Source organism: Pan troglodytes, chromosome 4 (genome assembly GCF_028858775.2).
Source record: "Pan troglodytes isolate AG18354 chromosome 4, NHGRI_mPanTro3-v2.0_pri, whole genome shotgun sequence".
Taxonomy (NCBI): Eukaryota; Metazoa; Chordata; class Mammalia; order Primates; family Hominidae; genus Pan; species Pan troglodytes.
In genome coordinates, this window is record NC_072402.2 from 146137620 (window position 1) to 146153424 (window position 15805).

The window sequence follows — 15805 nt, forward strand, 5'->3', positions numbered from 1 at the left end:
CATATCAGTGGTCTACCTCCACTTTTATTTTATAACATTTTCTTTAAATTAAGCATTTTTAAAATTTATTCAGAAACAAAGTTTTTTCCATCAAGAGACTTGATTAGGATTATAAATAAAAGTGTTTCTAAGTTTAGGTAGGTATTGTTACCTACTACAGAATTATACTCTTTGTTAAAATGCAACATTAATAGCTAGCCTAAGCAAAATGTCAAATACCAGCACCAGATGCAGATTCTCACATTGACTCTTCAGGTTTAGTAAAGCACTTGAAAGGATATAAGATTCTTACCTGTAATTAATTGTTATTTAATGTATAGCTTCAGTGTACTGCTTAAGATTTCCTTATACTTTGCAGATACTCCTTTGAAGAAAATATTTTTTTTTTCAATGGAGGAAGTGGGAGGGAAGTTGTTGACATCTGTGACACTTCACTAAAGTCATAAACTTCTTTCAGAGTCTTACTGATATGGTTTGGCTCTGTTTCTCCTCAGATCTCATCTTGCAGCTCCCATAATTCCCATGTGTTGTGAGAGGGACCCAGTGGGAGATGACTGAATCATGGGGGTGGTCTTTCCCGTGCTGTCTTCATGATAGTGAATAAGTCTCACTAGATCCGATGGTTTTAAAAATGGGAGTGTCCCTGCACAGCCTCTCTTTTGTTGCCTGCTGCCATCAGGCAAAAATGTGACTTGCTGCCATCAGTCAAGATGTGACTTGCTCCTTTTTGCCTTCAGCCATGTTCGTGAGGCCTCCCCAGCCACGTGGAACTGTGAGTCCATTAAAACCTCTTTTTCTTCCCAGTCTCAGGGACGTCTTTGTCAGCAGCATAGAAACGGACTAATACACTTATATTAGGAGGAATCTTTGATTCTGATGGTTTTTGTTTTACTCTGATATGTTCTCTGTCTTTATTCACAGGTTACATGAAGTTCGGATCCAGCCTTCCCTAACCAAAGATGGTGTCTTTTCTGCCCTAAAGATGGCAGAGTTGGAGTTTCCCCAGTTTGAAACCCTTCATCTAGGATATGTAGATGAGTTTTTGCTACAGAGTAAGATTTATCCCATTTTAATTCCTAGAATTACTGTAAGAAATTTACTTGACAAACTGAAATCTGAATTGGGTTGTGCCATGTCTTTTTGAACATAAGACAACTTAAAATCTTAGGTGCTCTCACGTCTTGAAAAATAAACTTTCAAATTAGAAATGTCAGTGATTTTTCCATATTGCCTCTGATTTTAGCATATTATAGAAAATATAGTTACTAACAATACACCAGAAAAACAACCTTATCTACATTTGATATTGTCTCCACTTTACTGCCCAAGTTTCTTTCCCATTCTGCTTCATTTTTTTCACAGAATGTCATCCTTGGTTCCATTGTTGAATTTGATCTGCCACACTTCTTGAAGCTTTTGATGGTCCTCTCAGATGAGGTCCCATTCCCTGCCCATGCTCTTCATTTCCATAATAAGCCCGCTGGGGGTTCTGGATTTTCCAGATAGTGTGAGCACATAATGGTCAGTATTCATTTAATGATGATTGCTGTTGGAAAGCTTGTTCACAGCATTTTCTTACGCATTTACAATTGAGAACTCATTTCTTTGGGTTTGAATGCATGTCAATTCATTACTCAAACTATTTTTCCATATGGCATCAATAAGATATGAAAGAAAATTTTCATCACCAACATGCTTTTATTTATTCAAGAATTCATTTTCTTCCCACCTGATTTGCAACAAGTCTTTCTTGAACTCTCATCATCATAGCAGATAACATTTTTTCTTTGGATCTAGTTTGTATTGTAGAAGAACATAAGAAGGCTTAATTCTTCCATTCAGGACAATCCAGCTCAAAAAACATGACTGTTTTTCATTTCTAATATATATTACAATAATAGTTGTGGGTTTTTTGTTTGTTTACTTTTTTGTTGTTCACAGTACTCATTAATATAGGTGATTACTTTAAAAAGTCAAGCCATCCTTTTCTAGACAGTTTACTATTAGAATCATGTTAAATCTGTATAGCTTTGAAAAAGATCAGCTTTTCTCCAAAATAGCTTTAAAATGCTAATGAGTACAATGATTTTATATAAAATTAATACATTTGATATCAAGCTTTTCTGGTTTTGAATGAAGTATCTAACATTCCCTATGTTTCTGCAATGTCTGTATAGTAACAAAATTATTAGGTTTGAAATTGATATTCTTTCTATAATTTTGTTTTCTATTTTTCCCAAAAGCTCAGAACTTGACAAATTGTGTACCTTCAGGATGGCCAAATTTAGGTCTACTGAAGAATTGTCTTCAAGTGTTAACTTTATAACCAATTATTTTCCTGTAGTGTTTCTTTCTCCTCAACATATGTTTTCAATAGCATAAAAATACCTTCTTGACTACCATTATCTCATAGTTTTCAACACAACTTGTTTCATGTTCTGTTTCATACTTAATAGTCTGTTATGTTGAACTTTGTACATTCATTCTCTTCTTATTTGCCACAGTTTAACCATTTCTTCCATATGCATACTATCTTCTGTCCCTCCAAGGATGACCTAGGATTCTCTGTTTCAGAATAGGTGCCTGGTACTTGTTATGGACGATGTCATGAGGTCACTGCTCACTCACACTCTCTCACTTAGTTTCTCTCTTCTCAGTAATTTAGATTTGAAGCATCTCTCCAAGAAGTGGTGGCTGGCCTCTGGTAAAACTTGAGTCACTTTCTTGTTATAAAAGGTCTGGCAGAATAAATAAATAGAAACATCACCTTTGTCTTCTAACAGTGACCCAAAGATGAATCTTTAGAGAGTTCTTTGTTCATGTGGATTTATGATCTGTAAGCTTTATATAATACTGATAGAGATGTATAACTCAGTGAAAATTTCAGAAACAATATAGTCCTAGCCCTAGAGTTCTAGCAATTTAGTCCTAGAGCTTGAGGGAGAGAGAGAATTGAGGCCTGTGTGCTACTAATCATGAGACCTAAGCAAGTTAATTCTTCTCATTTTTTAAATGAAGATAAGGTGATATCCTGCTTTTCTCTTGGGTAGCTCTGAGGAACCGAGGGAAAAGTGATGTATACATTTACAGTAATCTCTGACACTTAGGAAGTATTCAATAAATGATAACTTTTACCTTTAGCTCACCTGTGGGCTGAAAAGAAAAACAAAAATGAATCTCAAGTAATATCATCAGGATTTTGAAGGAGTGTGGCAAGCAGGAAGCCCCAAGAGTAGAAACATGGTGTTCATCTCAAAAAACTAAATGCAAGACATCGATTTGTCATGTTAGGTTACAGCATTTATTCAGATAGTGCCCAGGAAACAGGGTCAGTTCAAGGTTTACCCTATCTTAAGGAAAATGGCAAGTTACATCTGAAGTCCAAAGAGCAGGGAAATGGTCCTTACCAGGAGCTAAAGAAAATAGTTCAGCTAAATTGTAAAGGATGGATTAAGGTGAAATTTGTAAGATGTGCCAGGAGATACCAAATATAGGAACTATAGGAGAAAGACTGTCAACTATATGGAAAGTAAAATTGGAAGTTTGGAGAAGATGGATTGTTTTTAACATGTTGTAGCTAAAGTTGTAAATCCCTGTGATATTCAGGGCAGCTTCACCAGAGTGGCAGTGTTTTTTTTGTCCTGCGTATTGGTTGATTGCAGACTGTGAGAGACGTATTCCCGTGAGCTCTTGTATCCCCAGCACTATGCTAGACACTAAAGATGTAACTATGAACTAACAGAATCTTGGAGCGTGAGGGGGCAGGCAGATGGGAGAAATGATAAGAGGCAAGGGATGAGGTGTGATTCTCAGTGACATGATCTAGAATAAAGGATCCTCCTTTACTTATTCCCAAACCCCTAGTTTGTGACCAGAGAGTAGGCACTAAAGCCCAGTGGCATGTGTTTGAGTTAGAAGTGCACTTTTAGGGTATAGATAGATGTTACTAACTAGTGCCATGGGTTCTAACAATGAATCTTAAATTCTCAGAGTTTACCTTTCTCTACACATGTCCACACTGGGCTCCAAGAACATCATTTTATTGTAAGGGAGTTGAGTTTTTAAGATTTTGTTTTCCTTTTAAATGATAAAGCTAAAACTTTACCATGGTATGAACCAGTATGATAGGTCCTTCACTTATGCTTTAAGAATTTTTGCCTTTTTTCTTCTCTAAACAATTGGAAATAATTTTTCCTACTAGCTGTCCCTTGACTTTTAATATAATTTATTATTTTGTACAAGAAGTGCTACCATATGTACGGAATACCTAACCTAAAATTATACCTGAACCCAATGATAAGCAGATGATACAGAATGATGGTAGAGACTTTTTATACTGACTGGTAAGATACAAAATTGGTAACATTCCCTAACACTTAAGAATTTGACTTTTTTTTTTTAATTGATTGCTCTTTTTAGGCAGAATGGCTAATGCGGATCTGGTGAAGTATGGTTTGGCTGATGTGGTAGAAAATCCTGGTATCATCACTGATATAGGGATGAAAGCAGTCAATGAAGTTTTTTCCTGTATCAAATATCTGGCAATTTACAATTGCCCTCATCTACACAACCCATACAATTGGATCTCAGGTATTACAGACTTAAAAATATAGCTATGTTTTATTGATACTGAAATAATACAACTTTCCATGTTTTCTATGTGTGATATGATTACATTCCTAATGTAAAATGTAGGTATTTCATTTGGATTGTTCATACAAGTTCTGGTAACCTTTGATAACCAAGTTGGAAGTATATTCAATGCCTCTTTAAACTTCTGACATTCTCTGCCTAGAAGTGTATACTCTCCAGGTTGTGGATTCAAGTGCCCTGATTTTTATATGTACTTCTTTGGGCTAGGAACATAAAATTAAGGTTAGTTCATTGTTACCTAGGACTTAGGATATTGTAGTTATTTTCTCAGAATTATCTTCACAATGGCACATCATCTGAAAGGACAAAGTAGGTATGTATGTTGAACTTTAATTAAGTGACATTAACCTGAGATAAAAATTTCTATTGACTAGAAATCCCAGTCTATTTCAGACCTCCCCCTCCAATCTCCTATATGTAGAAGTGTGACTTTTGCACTTGATATTTTTCCCTTATGGTTGGAGTTCATTTTCCTCTCAGAGTAATGTCATCTGTTTTCTTAAAGGCCCTTCTTAGATACCAAAATTTACAAACCATTAAATAAATTGAGAGCCTGAAAAAGTTGTACTTGTGACAAAGCCTCTCACTGACACCTACAGAACAGCCTCCTCTGCTGTTGAGTCACTTGACCGGGATCTGTATCTCCTCACAAAGCTACTATCCAGGCCTATTTTAGGGCTCTGGGACCTCTGCTGAGATCACTTGTTAATATAGTCATGTCTCATGTGCCAGCAGCAGTTAAATTCTATCCCTGGCCCCGCTGAACCAAGAAGTTATTGGGAAATATGAACTTTAGGATGTAGCAGGCGTAGATGACTTAAAAAAAATAACATTTATTGGGTTTTTGGTTTGTTTGTTTTCTTAAATACAGAAGAGTATAAAGAAGAAAACAAAAAATGGCCTATAATCCCATCACTCAGAATTCCTGTTAACACTTAAAAAAATAAAAGTAATACATGCACTTGATAAATTTCAAACAGTACAGAAAGGTACAAAATGAAAACTCTCCTCTTCTCAAAGGTAACCATCATCAACAGTTTTTTGTATATTTTTCTGGACAAATTATGCATATTGCAGCATATATATGTGTAGCATTTAAAAATGATTTATATTATACCAAAGGATCTTACTGTGTATACACTGTCCTGTAGCTTGTTTTTTGTACTAAGTATAATTTGGAGAGTTTTCCATGTCAGCAAGCATATTAAGCTCTCCTTCATTCTTTTGAAATAGCTACATAATGTTCTATTAAATAAATATGCCATAATTTTTTAATTCAGTGTCCTATTGTTGAAAAGCCATGTAGGTTGTTGAGTGGATCACATTTAAATCAGGGCTGATTGGATTCAAATTAATGTTCCCCAGGCCATTTAGTTCTCACAATGGAATTAGGTATGTAAACATCATAATTTAGAATCATCGGGTTTTAGAAGTCATGAAAAAAAGAAAAAGTTATTTTAAAAAAAAGGATTTGAAAGTCTTTGTGACCTGTATCAAAATTCATCAGTAATGGGGAAAATGTTACTTAGATTTTCTCTGGTCATGTCATTTCTTTAACAGACCATTCAAGATGGACTCGATTGGTTGATATCAACCTAGTACGGTGCCATGCTTTGAAGCTGGACTCTTTTGGCCAGTTTATTGAATTATTACCCAGCCTAGAGTTTATTTCACTGGATCAGATGTTTCGTGAACCACCCAAGGTAAGATACATTTGAGGGAGTTTTTGTTTATTTTGATACTCAGGAAAGAAAATAAAAACAGCCTGTGATTTTTTTTTTTCTTTTCAATGATATGCCTTTACGGTGTTACAGTTGGACTTTTTACTGCCAGCCTCAGTGAAGGCATAAAGGTTGTAATAATGCATAGCCTCTCATTCTTCTAAATGAGAATTAAGGGTTCTCTGGGGAAGGGTAAGGAAAAAATAAGTGGAAGCTGTCTGTTAGTATATAAACAAAAGGTAAGGTAAGGGTGAGGCTGGAAATTTAAGACAGAAATTATTATGTGGGATAATTCATTGGTGGATTAAATATAATTAGGTTGGTAAATTAAATCTAATTAGGAATCCAAAGTATAAATAAGAATTAAGGATTTATTTGGGGAATGTTTTTCTTTGCTGCTATCTTTCTGTTAAGTTGTATAGCCTGGGAAATCTGAGGTAGCCCAGTTGTACAAAATGTTATTTTAAAACTGCTTAACATATAGAACTTTGTACTCTTAAGGCAATTAAAAACTTAATCCTTCAACCATTTATGTTCTCTCTTGTCAGTTATTAATGGTTACATTCCCACTGTTGAAGCAGTACAATATAATGGGGAAAGCTCAGGATTTAAGGTCAGAATCCTGGTTTCAAATTGCGGCTCTACCACTTACTGGCCATGTGCTGTTGGGCAGATCTCTTCTTCTTGCGTGACTCCTCATCTGTAAATCAAGCCAGTAACCCTTTATCTATCTTGAAGTGTTGCAGGCCTTAAATGAGATTTTCTATGTGTATATGAAAGCATTTCATAAATAAGCACTATGTAAATATTAGTTCTAATGTAAAGGTGAAATGAAGGGATATTAAAAATGAAGGGATATATACTAACCCAAATTAATAAACGTATGTGTTTTGGTTTTGCCTTAGGGTTGTGCTCGAGTTGGTCTGAGTGCAGGCACAGGAATTGGTGTTTCATCAGCTCTTGTTAGCAACCAGAACTCCAACAATGACGATAATAATGCCCAGAATAACAATGCCAACATCCACGACAACAATCACCATCACCCAGATGACTCAGATGAGGAGAATGACTTTCGGCAAGATCTGCAGCCAGGAGAGCAGCAGTTTGCAGCTGACGGTAACCCAGATCTTTTATGAGCTCCAGATAGAAATGATTTTTACTTTGTATTGTATTTCTGGCTTTATCCTGTTCCCTTTTTCCCCTGTTTCAACTTGTCACTTTCCACATTGAGGAAAGCTAGTTGATAAGGAACATGAGGGAGTAGGTGAAATTTTTCTTTCCTTGCTTGTTTCAAAACTGCTTTTATCCACAGACCCTATAAGAATACCTACAGAATGGGAAAGATTACAGATGCCAGGGGAATTAGGGTAGAGTGGTAACTCTTGAGGTCTGAGACTTAACTTTCAGGATTTAGACAAAGGAATATCTTTTATTGTCTCCCAGACCAATGGATAGCATGAACATTAAGACCATTTCTGGATATTTGAAGAACTGAAAGATTAATACCAACCATGGGCTAGACATTGGCACCTTTCATGTACCTTTAATCATTAGGTCTTCACTTCCACCCCACAGATTAAGTACATTAGCTAAGAAGGACCTATTCTATTTCATTTATGTAATTATCTGTCCAGTTCATTAATATATATTGAATACTTGCGGTGTGCCAACCCATGTGTGAAGGTGCTCCATCCATCCCTCTGTTGATGAGTGAAGTGATGTGAGATTGTTTTGTTACCAAATTTTCCAGTTTCCCAGTTGACGCTTAGGAACTGGAAAAGGAATCGTTTCTAGCCATCCTTTTGTTGTTCCCCATTTGCCTACTCTTGCACACAGTAATTAATGAGAAATAGGGTGCCCTGATATGTACCTGCTTTTACAATGAGACGTACTGTGTACAGGGCATGATTTCCTTTAGGGGCACTCTGAGTATACAGTTCCTGACAAAAGAATCATCTGTAGGCAATGTCTTCACTTTCTCATCTCACTTGGTCCCTGTGATTTCCTTTAGGGGCACTCTGAGTACACAGTTCCTGACAAAAGAATCATCTGTAGGCAATGTCTTCACTTTCTCATCTCACTTGGTCCCTATAGAACTCTCCACTTTGGCTCTTGGCAAAGTCACTAGTGATTGTCTTACTGAATCTGGAGGTCATTTCACCACTTTTATCTAATTTGACATCTCAGTAGCATTAGACATTGTTGCCTAGACTTGTGCACTCTTGAGACACTTTATTCTCTTGGCATCTCTGAAACGATTTTGCTGGTTTTTCTCCTACCTCATTTTCCTTTGCTTGTAGCACCTCCTGTATTCCACTTTTGTCCGTGATATCTTTCTCTACACATTTTCACTCAAGCTCAAGGTTTTAGTACCAACTATATGGTATTAAATCCAAATCTTTGTTTCCAGCCTTAACTTTCATACTTTTCTGAAGTAAATGCAGCTATATCTAGCTCTGTACTTTATGTCCGTGGTATACTCTTAAGCATTTCAAACCTAGGTAAAATCTTTCCCCAACCAATCTCCCTTAAAAATGCAAAAATGAAAGTGCAGAGCCAACAGGTGTTAAGGGAAAGAGAGGGCGAGACAGTCATGTATTGTCCCTTTGCTTTGTTGTCCTGAGTGCTATGGTACATAGTACAGGTTACTACCACTATAAAGATCTGTGCTTCAGAGGACATGGACTCTACATGGGAAACTTACAGCAGCTGCCATTCAGAACTACCCAAATCCTGTGAACTCATTTGTGGTTTGGGTTGACACACAGATTGTAGACTTCACTGGAAGATTACTTTGCCATGGACTTCTCAGCACAGTGGAGAATGCCTGCCATTGTGAAATCATATATTGTTGCAACAAGGACCAAAAAGATATTCAAGAACATGTTTGATTTAATTTGTATCTGTATTTGATTTAAGAGAGGAAAATGGAACTTACATCTTAATTTGATTTATAAATACGGTTTCAGAAGATGAGAGATTTGGCATAAAAACCAAATACACAAGACATAGGATAAGCTATTTTGATTTAAGAAGCCATAATTACTATGGAAGGATTCAGCTTCAGCAGTTACCTAGGACTGTTGTCAAGTATAGTATCTTCAAATACTGTTAAATGCTGAGAAGCAAAGAATAAATACATAATGTATAAAGCATAATTGTATAAAGCAATACGTAAATGCCAGAATTTAAGGATTAAACAGCTTCAACAAGAGGAAGCCTAAGAAAACCAGAGGCAATGGCTGCATTTGTAGAGAAATGAAGATTGGTAGAAAACATTAGATTCCACAGGTCACTCCCACATGGTAGTGTGTTTAGTTGTATTTGTTATTAAACACGTATACACACACACACAACACACACACACATATAAGTTAGATTTTTTTTTTCCTGCAAACTAAGGAACTAGAAAAAGACTGATTTTTGGTTGAAACAAAGAAATACAGGGCTTCATAATAAAAGGGGTAATGGGGAATTATGTTAAACAGTTGACTAATATTGATAGTTCAAATCTTCAAGTGAAAATAATAATTTTAAAATTTCTTTGAAACTGGTATTAACATGTTGACTCTCCTTGATGTACAATTTGAAAACTTTTCACGTCTGGGCCAGGTGCAGTGCACATGCCTGTAACCTCAGGAGGTTGAGGCGGGAGGATGGCTTGAGTGGGGAGTTTTCAAGGATGTAGTGAGTTATGATCACACCACTACACTCCAGCCTGGGTGACAGAGGGAGACCCGGAGTCTTAAAAACAAATCTTTACATGCATGGGCCTTTACTTGGTTTTGGACCAGCCCCAGAATGAAGCAACACCAGTCTTTATTGCTCTATTGTATTTAACTTCTTCAGCTTGCATGAGGTAATTTACTGTAAAAGAGGGGCATTGTATAATTTTAAAAGCTATTTAATTTGTATAAATTAACTCCAACAAAACTATGATTTATTGTTTCACAGTTACTATATTTATCAAAATTTTATAATTTGGCAGGATATTATCTTAAATTTGTATTTTGAGAAGTCTTAGAACTTAGAGTACTTAATTGTGAGCTAGTTAGCTGAAAATATAACTTGATTACCTGAATTTTGCAACATTCTAAAATAAGAATAAATGATTACAGTTTTTTTGTGGGGTTTTTTTGTTTGTTTGTTTGTTTTTTTGAGACAGAGTCTCACTGTCACTCAGGCTGGAGGGTAGTGGCATGATCATAGCTCACTGTAGCCTCAAACTCCTGGGTTCAAGTGATCCTTCCACCTCAGCCTCCCGAGTAGCTGGGACTACAAACACGTGACACCACTCTCAGCTGATTTTTCAAAAAATTTTGTGTAGAGATAAGGTCTTACTGTGTTGCCCAGTCTGGTCTCAAACTCTTGGCCTTAAGTGATCCTCATGCCTCAGCCTCCCAAAATGCTATGATTACAGGCATGAGTCAGTCACTGTGCCCCACAGTGTTCCTGTTTTTTTAACAATTTACATTTGCCTATGTCACAATTATGCTTCTGTAATTGCTAAAGCATAGTGTCTATTTTTATGTAACTACTTTCTAAGGAATTACAACTTTAAAGCATAGTTTTACTTATACATCATTTAACTAATTTTCTATTTTGATTTAACATACATTCCAGTTACTTAATGCTTTTAAATATAGCATCATTCCCTCATCCCTCCACCCCATTAGCCTGAATTAACTGCCAAGTGAAATTGCTCTGCAGCTTTATTTATGGCAGTGATTTTCAAACTTGAGTGTGCATCAGAATCACCTGGAGGAATCACCACATTGCTGATTTTTGCCCTCAGAGTTCCAGTTATTCGGCTGTGTGAGGCCAGATAATTTGCTTTTTTTTGTTTTTTTAAATAGAGATGGGATCTCATATGTTGCCCAGGCGGTCTCAACTCCTGGGCTCAAGCAATCCAACCAATTCAGCCTCCCAAAATGCTGGGATTACAGGTGTGAGCCACTGCACCAAGCCAAGAATTTTATTATTTTTATTTTTTTCTTGAGACAGAGTCTCACTCTGTCACCCAGACTGGAGTGCAGTGGCATGATCTTGGCTCACTACAACCTCCGCCTCCTGGGTTCAAGCGATTCTTCTGCCTCAGCCTCCCGAGTAGCTGGGACTATAGGTGCGTGCCATCACACCCAGCTAATATTTTGTATTTTTAGCAGAGATGGGGTTTCACTGTGTTAGCCAGGATGGTCTCCATCTCAACCTCACGATCCGCCCACCCTGGCCTCCCGAAGTACTGGGATTATAGGCATGAGCCACCACGCCCGGCCAAGAATTTGAATTTTCGAAAAGTACCCAGGTGGTGCTGATGCTGCTGGTCTGGGACTATACTTTGAAAACCACTGATTTTGTAAAATTTTTATTTTTGAAGCCTAAGGGCAAACTACAGTCTGGAAAAAAACCCCAGTAAATGTATTTTGTTTTACACTTTGGGGCAGGTAGTTGTCAACCACTAAATATTATATCTGATAATAAATTTCTATTAATTTATGCAACAATTTCATTGCATAAAAATTATTTTGTTAAGAGGCAATGAATTCTTTATAAGACTTTTTTACAGCTGAAATAACATTTCAGCTAAACAAAACATTTGGTGAATATTGATATTTGATTGTAAGTTAGCATACATATATATGTATACATATACATATATATAACTTTCTGTAAGTTATAACTGTTCTGAAAAAGATGTACTACCTTAATGATAAAATATTTTCCAACAAAGGAAAAAAGTCAAAACCATGAATCATTTGTATCTTCACTAGCCCAGGGGCACCACCATCCAATTTAATTACCAGAGACTAAAATCAAGGCATTATGCTTTTTGTCAAAACCAAGAATCATTTGTATCTTCACTAGCCCAAAGGCACCATCATCCGATTGAATTACCAGAGACTAAAATCAAGCCATTATGCTTTTTTTCTTTACTTCCTACCTGCTCTCCAAGACATTGAGTCATTTACCAAATCTTGTTGAATGTCTCTGAAACATCTCTCCAGTATGCCTACATCTCTCCTTTCTCATTGTACTACCACTACATCAGACCTTTCTCTTTTTTTTTTTTTACCTAAATGTTTTAATAGCTTTCAAACTGGCCTATTTTCTTGCCCAGCTAAAATTAGTTCTTATAGCAACCAGGGCAGTCTTTTAACAACAAACCAAACAATATTGATACCTTACTCAAAACTTTTTAATAGCTTCCCATTGCCTTAGAATAAGATCCAGCTTCTTAAATTGGACCACCAAATGCTGTACGATCTGGCCTGCCCTCATCTTGTACTACTTCCACCACTACATCATTCTTGAACATGACAGCTGGTGCCTAGCATTGCACTAACTACTGCTTCCTAGAATTCCCTCCCTCCATGTTTTCATGGCTGGCTCCTTCTTGACTTTTGGTTCTTAGCTGAAATGTTAATCTCAGAGATGTCTTTCCTTGCCATCTGATCTTAAGCAGCCACCAGTTTATTCTCTGTCACATCACACTTTTTGTTACATAAGGCATTACTATCTGATGTTTTTATTTTTATTTTTAAAATTTTTTCTCCCCCAACTCGAGTAAGCCATGAGACTAGGGATCTTGAATTTCACCACTGTTTCTCAGCTCCAAGGAATACTAACAAATTGTAGTAAGATGCTCAGTAAGTATTCAAATGAATGCAATGAAAGAAATTGTTTAAACAACTTTTGGGTATCATATTAAATGTTTGCACAGGCTATTCTGGCAACCTAAAAGCAGTTGCTCAGCAACTTTGGAAAACCTTATCACATTGATGTTTGAATGTACTTCTTTTCATGCCATTCCCTGCATAAAAACCTAGTGGTTTCCCTCTGCCTACTGCAAACAATTCTAAGCTTTTTAGCAAGGCTTTCCAAGCTTTTAACAATCTGGGGCCCAGGCTACCTTTTCAGCCTTGTTTTTTCTTTCGCATCTCTGTCACAACACAGATAACTGGTTTGTTTGTTTGTTTGTTTGTTTGTTTGTTTGTTTGTTTTAACCACTGGACTACTATTCTTCCGAAAAATGTAGCATTCTTCTGGTATGGTGGTATATGAAATGTCACCTTATTTCAGTGAACCCTTCCTTGACCCAATGAGAGAATTAGTTGTTTCTTGTCTATGTTCCCTTTGCACTTTTGAACTGTTATAGCTCTTAGCAAGTATATTCTGACCTTATTCTATGTGTCTAACATCTTTGCCAGAATGTGTGCATCCTCTTTAAGAACAAGGAGTATAAATTTCCCACTTACTCATAGTTTCTGTAGTGCAGTAGGCTCTAGAAACTCCTCAGTTTAAATCCTAGCAAACTGTTAAAACCTCTAGGCCTCCATTTCCTCAACTGCAAAAATCAGGCTAGTAATAATGCCCTCACACAAGATTACTACGAGAAATAAATAAGAAAATGTTTCTATAAACATTTAGCATAGAGCCTGCCATAGAGTATGTACACATTAATTACTGCTACTCATAATTGTTAGTCAATTGAATGAAAGAAGAAAATTGATTGGCTTTTATCATGAAAGGTTTCTAGGCAAGGTCATTTCTCATTTTGGCAATAACCAAAATATAGATATTGCAGGCTAGAGCTGGGCAATTATTCAGGGGGAGATGTGCTATTGTGCTTGTTTAAAACCAAAGCAATTCCCACTGTCCCCATGAATTTCAAACCTCTCCCATATAATTCAGTGACATTAATCTGAATGGCATCTTTTTGGCTTAATCATATTTTGCCTTGTTTCTTTGTTAACTGTTTGAGTTTGTATGAGTTTGATGGGCTTTCTCCAACAAATGATCCTTTCCCATCTGTGATTTTCTCTCCTGTAGACTGATTAAATACTTCTTAATATCTGCAGTAATAAGCACAGTGTATGCAGTATATGCTGTTCTTTCAGGGCAGGCCTAGTAATCAGCGGGACTGTTCAGTTCTTAGGGCGGCCACAGTTTTGCCTGCCATTGTAGTTCTTTATACTTCTCTTGGTTTTTACTTTGTGTATATTTTCATTTAAGCATTAAATGAGATGGAAGACATCGTCCAAGAAGATGGAGAGGTGGTGGCCGAGAGTGGAAATAATACTCCAGCTCACAGCCAGGCAATTATTCCTGTGGATGTTGATGAGGAACAAGCAGGTAATCATGTGATCCATCCCACATTCATCATTCTGAAACTACGGCCTAACTGTAATGAAGTACATGAGACAGCGAGAATGATTGTTTTCTGACCTTTCAGCTAATGATACGTTTTATGCTATTGATTACTGAGAACTGTAATACATTGCTGGTATTCTTGTTGCATGTATCTTACTAAAGTTTGTCTTTTATTATTTGTGACTGCAGCAACAACTGCTTTTTCTTTATAGCCACATGTGCATGAGTTTGTCCATGTATGTGTAGAAAAAGAAAACACTCAAATTGTTGATGGGAAAATAAATGACCTGATTAAATATTCTGCTGTTGCCCTCCCCTCAATTCAGTTAGAGAGGAGGAGCAGTTGAGAAGTTGACCTGGTTTAGTAAACAAACCAAAACCTAGCGTCTGTTTGCCAATGGCTGACTTAAGACAGGATATAGAGTCTTAGGCCCTTAAAGATTAACTCGCATAGCCTTTCATTTTGTAGATGGGGAAATTAATTTTCTTTCAAAAGTTTAAATGATGTGCTCAACACCACTCAGCCAATAATCAAGGGATAGAATTGAAATTGAGAAAACTGAAGTTTTCTCATTCTCTGCCTGTTAGAATGCCAGCTTGTCTTTGAATCGAAAATATGCTACCCTGTTTTAAGTGTGTTACAGATGCAGTCACTCATTCAACAAATATTTATTGAGTGCCTACTCTGTGTCAGGCGTTGTACAATGTGACAGGAAAAAAGCTAGGTTCCTTGGAGCGTACATTTATTGATGGAGCTAATATTGGTCACTTGTCAGAGAGAATTAGGTTATAAGAACTAGGTTTAAAAGCTATACTGCCAAGCAGATAAAACATTTTTTACACAAATACACATATTCAACCAAAATGTAACATGCATCTAGCCTTCAAAAATGTATCTGCTACATCTAATGAGATAGATCTATACTCAAAGAATATGGAGTCTTATTTACCAGTCCCATATGTTTCTGAGTTCATCTTCATTTACTTAGCCTTGGCTCATATGTTTGAAAAATTGAGAAAATATATAGCTTAGTTTTAAAATTATTATCACTGTTATTTAGATTATTTTTAGGATGATTTTATGCTACTCTTTGAAATAGTGAAGGTCCTGCAAGGGGATGCTGTATCATTTTCTATTTTAATTTGCCTTTAGAAATGCATCAAGTTGGTTGGCATATTAATCATACTTAATGTTGACATAATGGTTTAGAGTTGAGTTGCTTTCACAGTATCTTATCCAAGTGCATTATCAGTTAAAATATGTGCCAGGGGAGGCTGTA

At 36.4% G+C, this 15805-nt stretch overlaps 1 protein-coding gene across 6 annotated transcripts in view; it reads left to right on the forward strand.

The window, feature by feature from the left end:
* Window positions 1-15805, forward strand: part of FBXO38 (F-box protein 38) — an 80590-nt gene that overhangs the window by 47309 nt on the left and 17476 nt on the right. For all 6 annotated transcript variants that reach the window (XM_054684691.2, XM_054684692.2, XM_001161504.6 and 3 more), the window contains exons 9-13: window positions 922-1052; window positions 4420-4590; window positions 6214-6356; window positions 7280-7490; window positions 14388-14507. In XM_054684691.2, the coding sequence (XP_054540666.1) occupies window positions 922-1052; window positions 4420-4590; window positions 6214-6356; window positions 7280-7490; window positions 14388-14507 (776 nt within the window). The remainder of the gene's footprint in view (window positions 1-921; window positions 1053-4419; window positions 4591-6213; window positions 6357-7279; window positions 7491-14387; window positions 14508-15805) is intronic.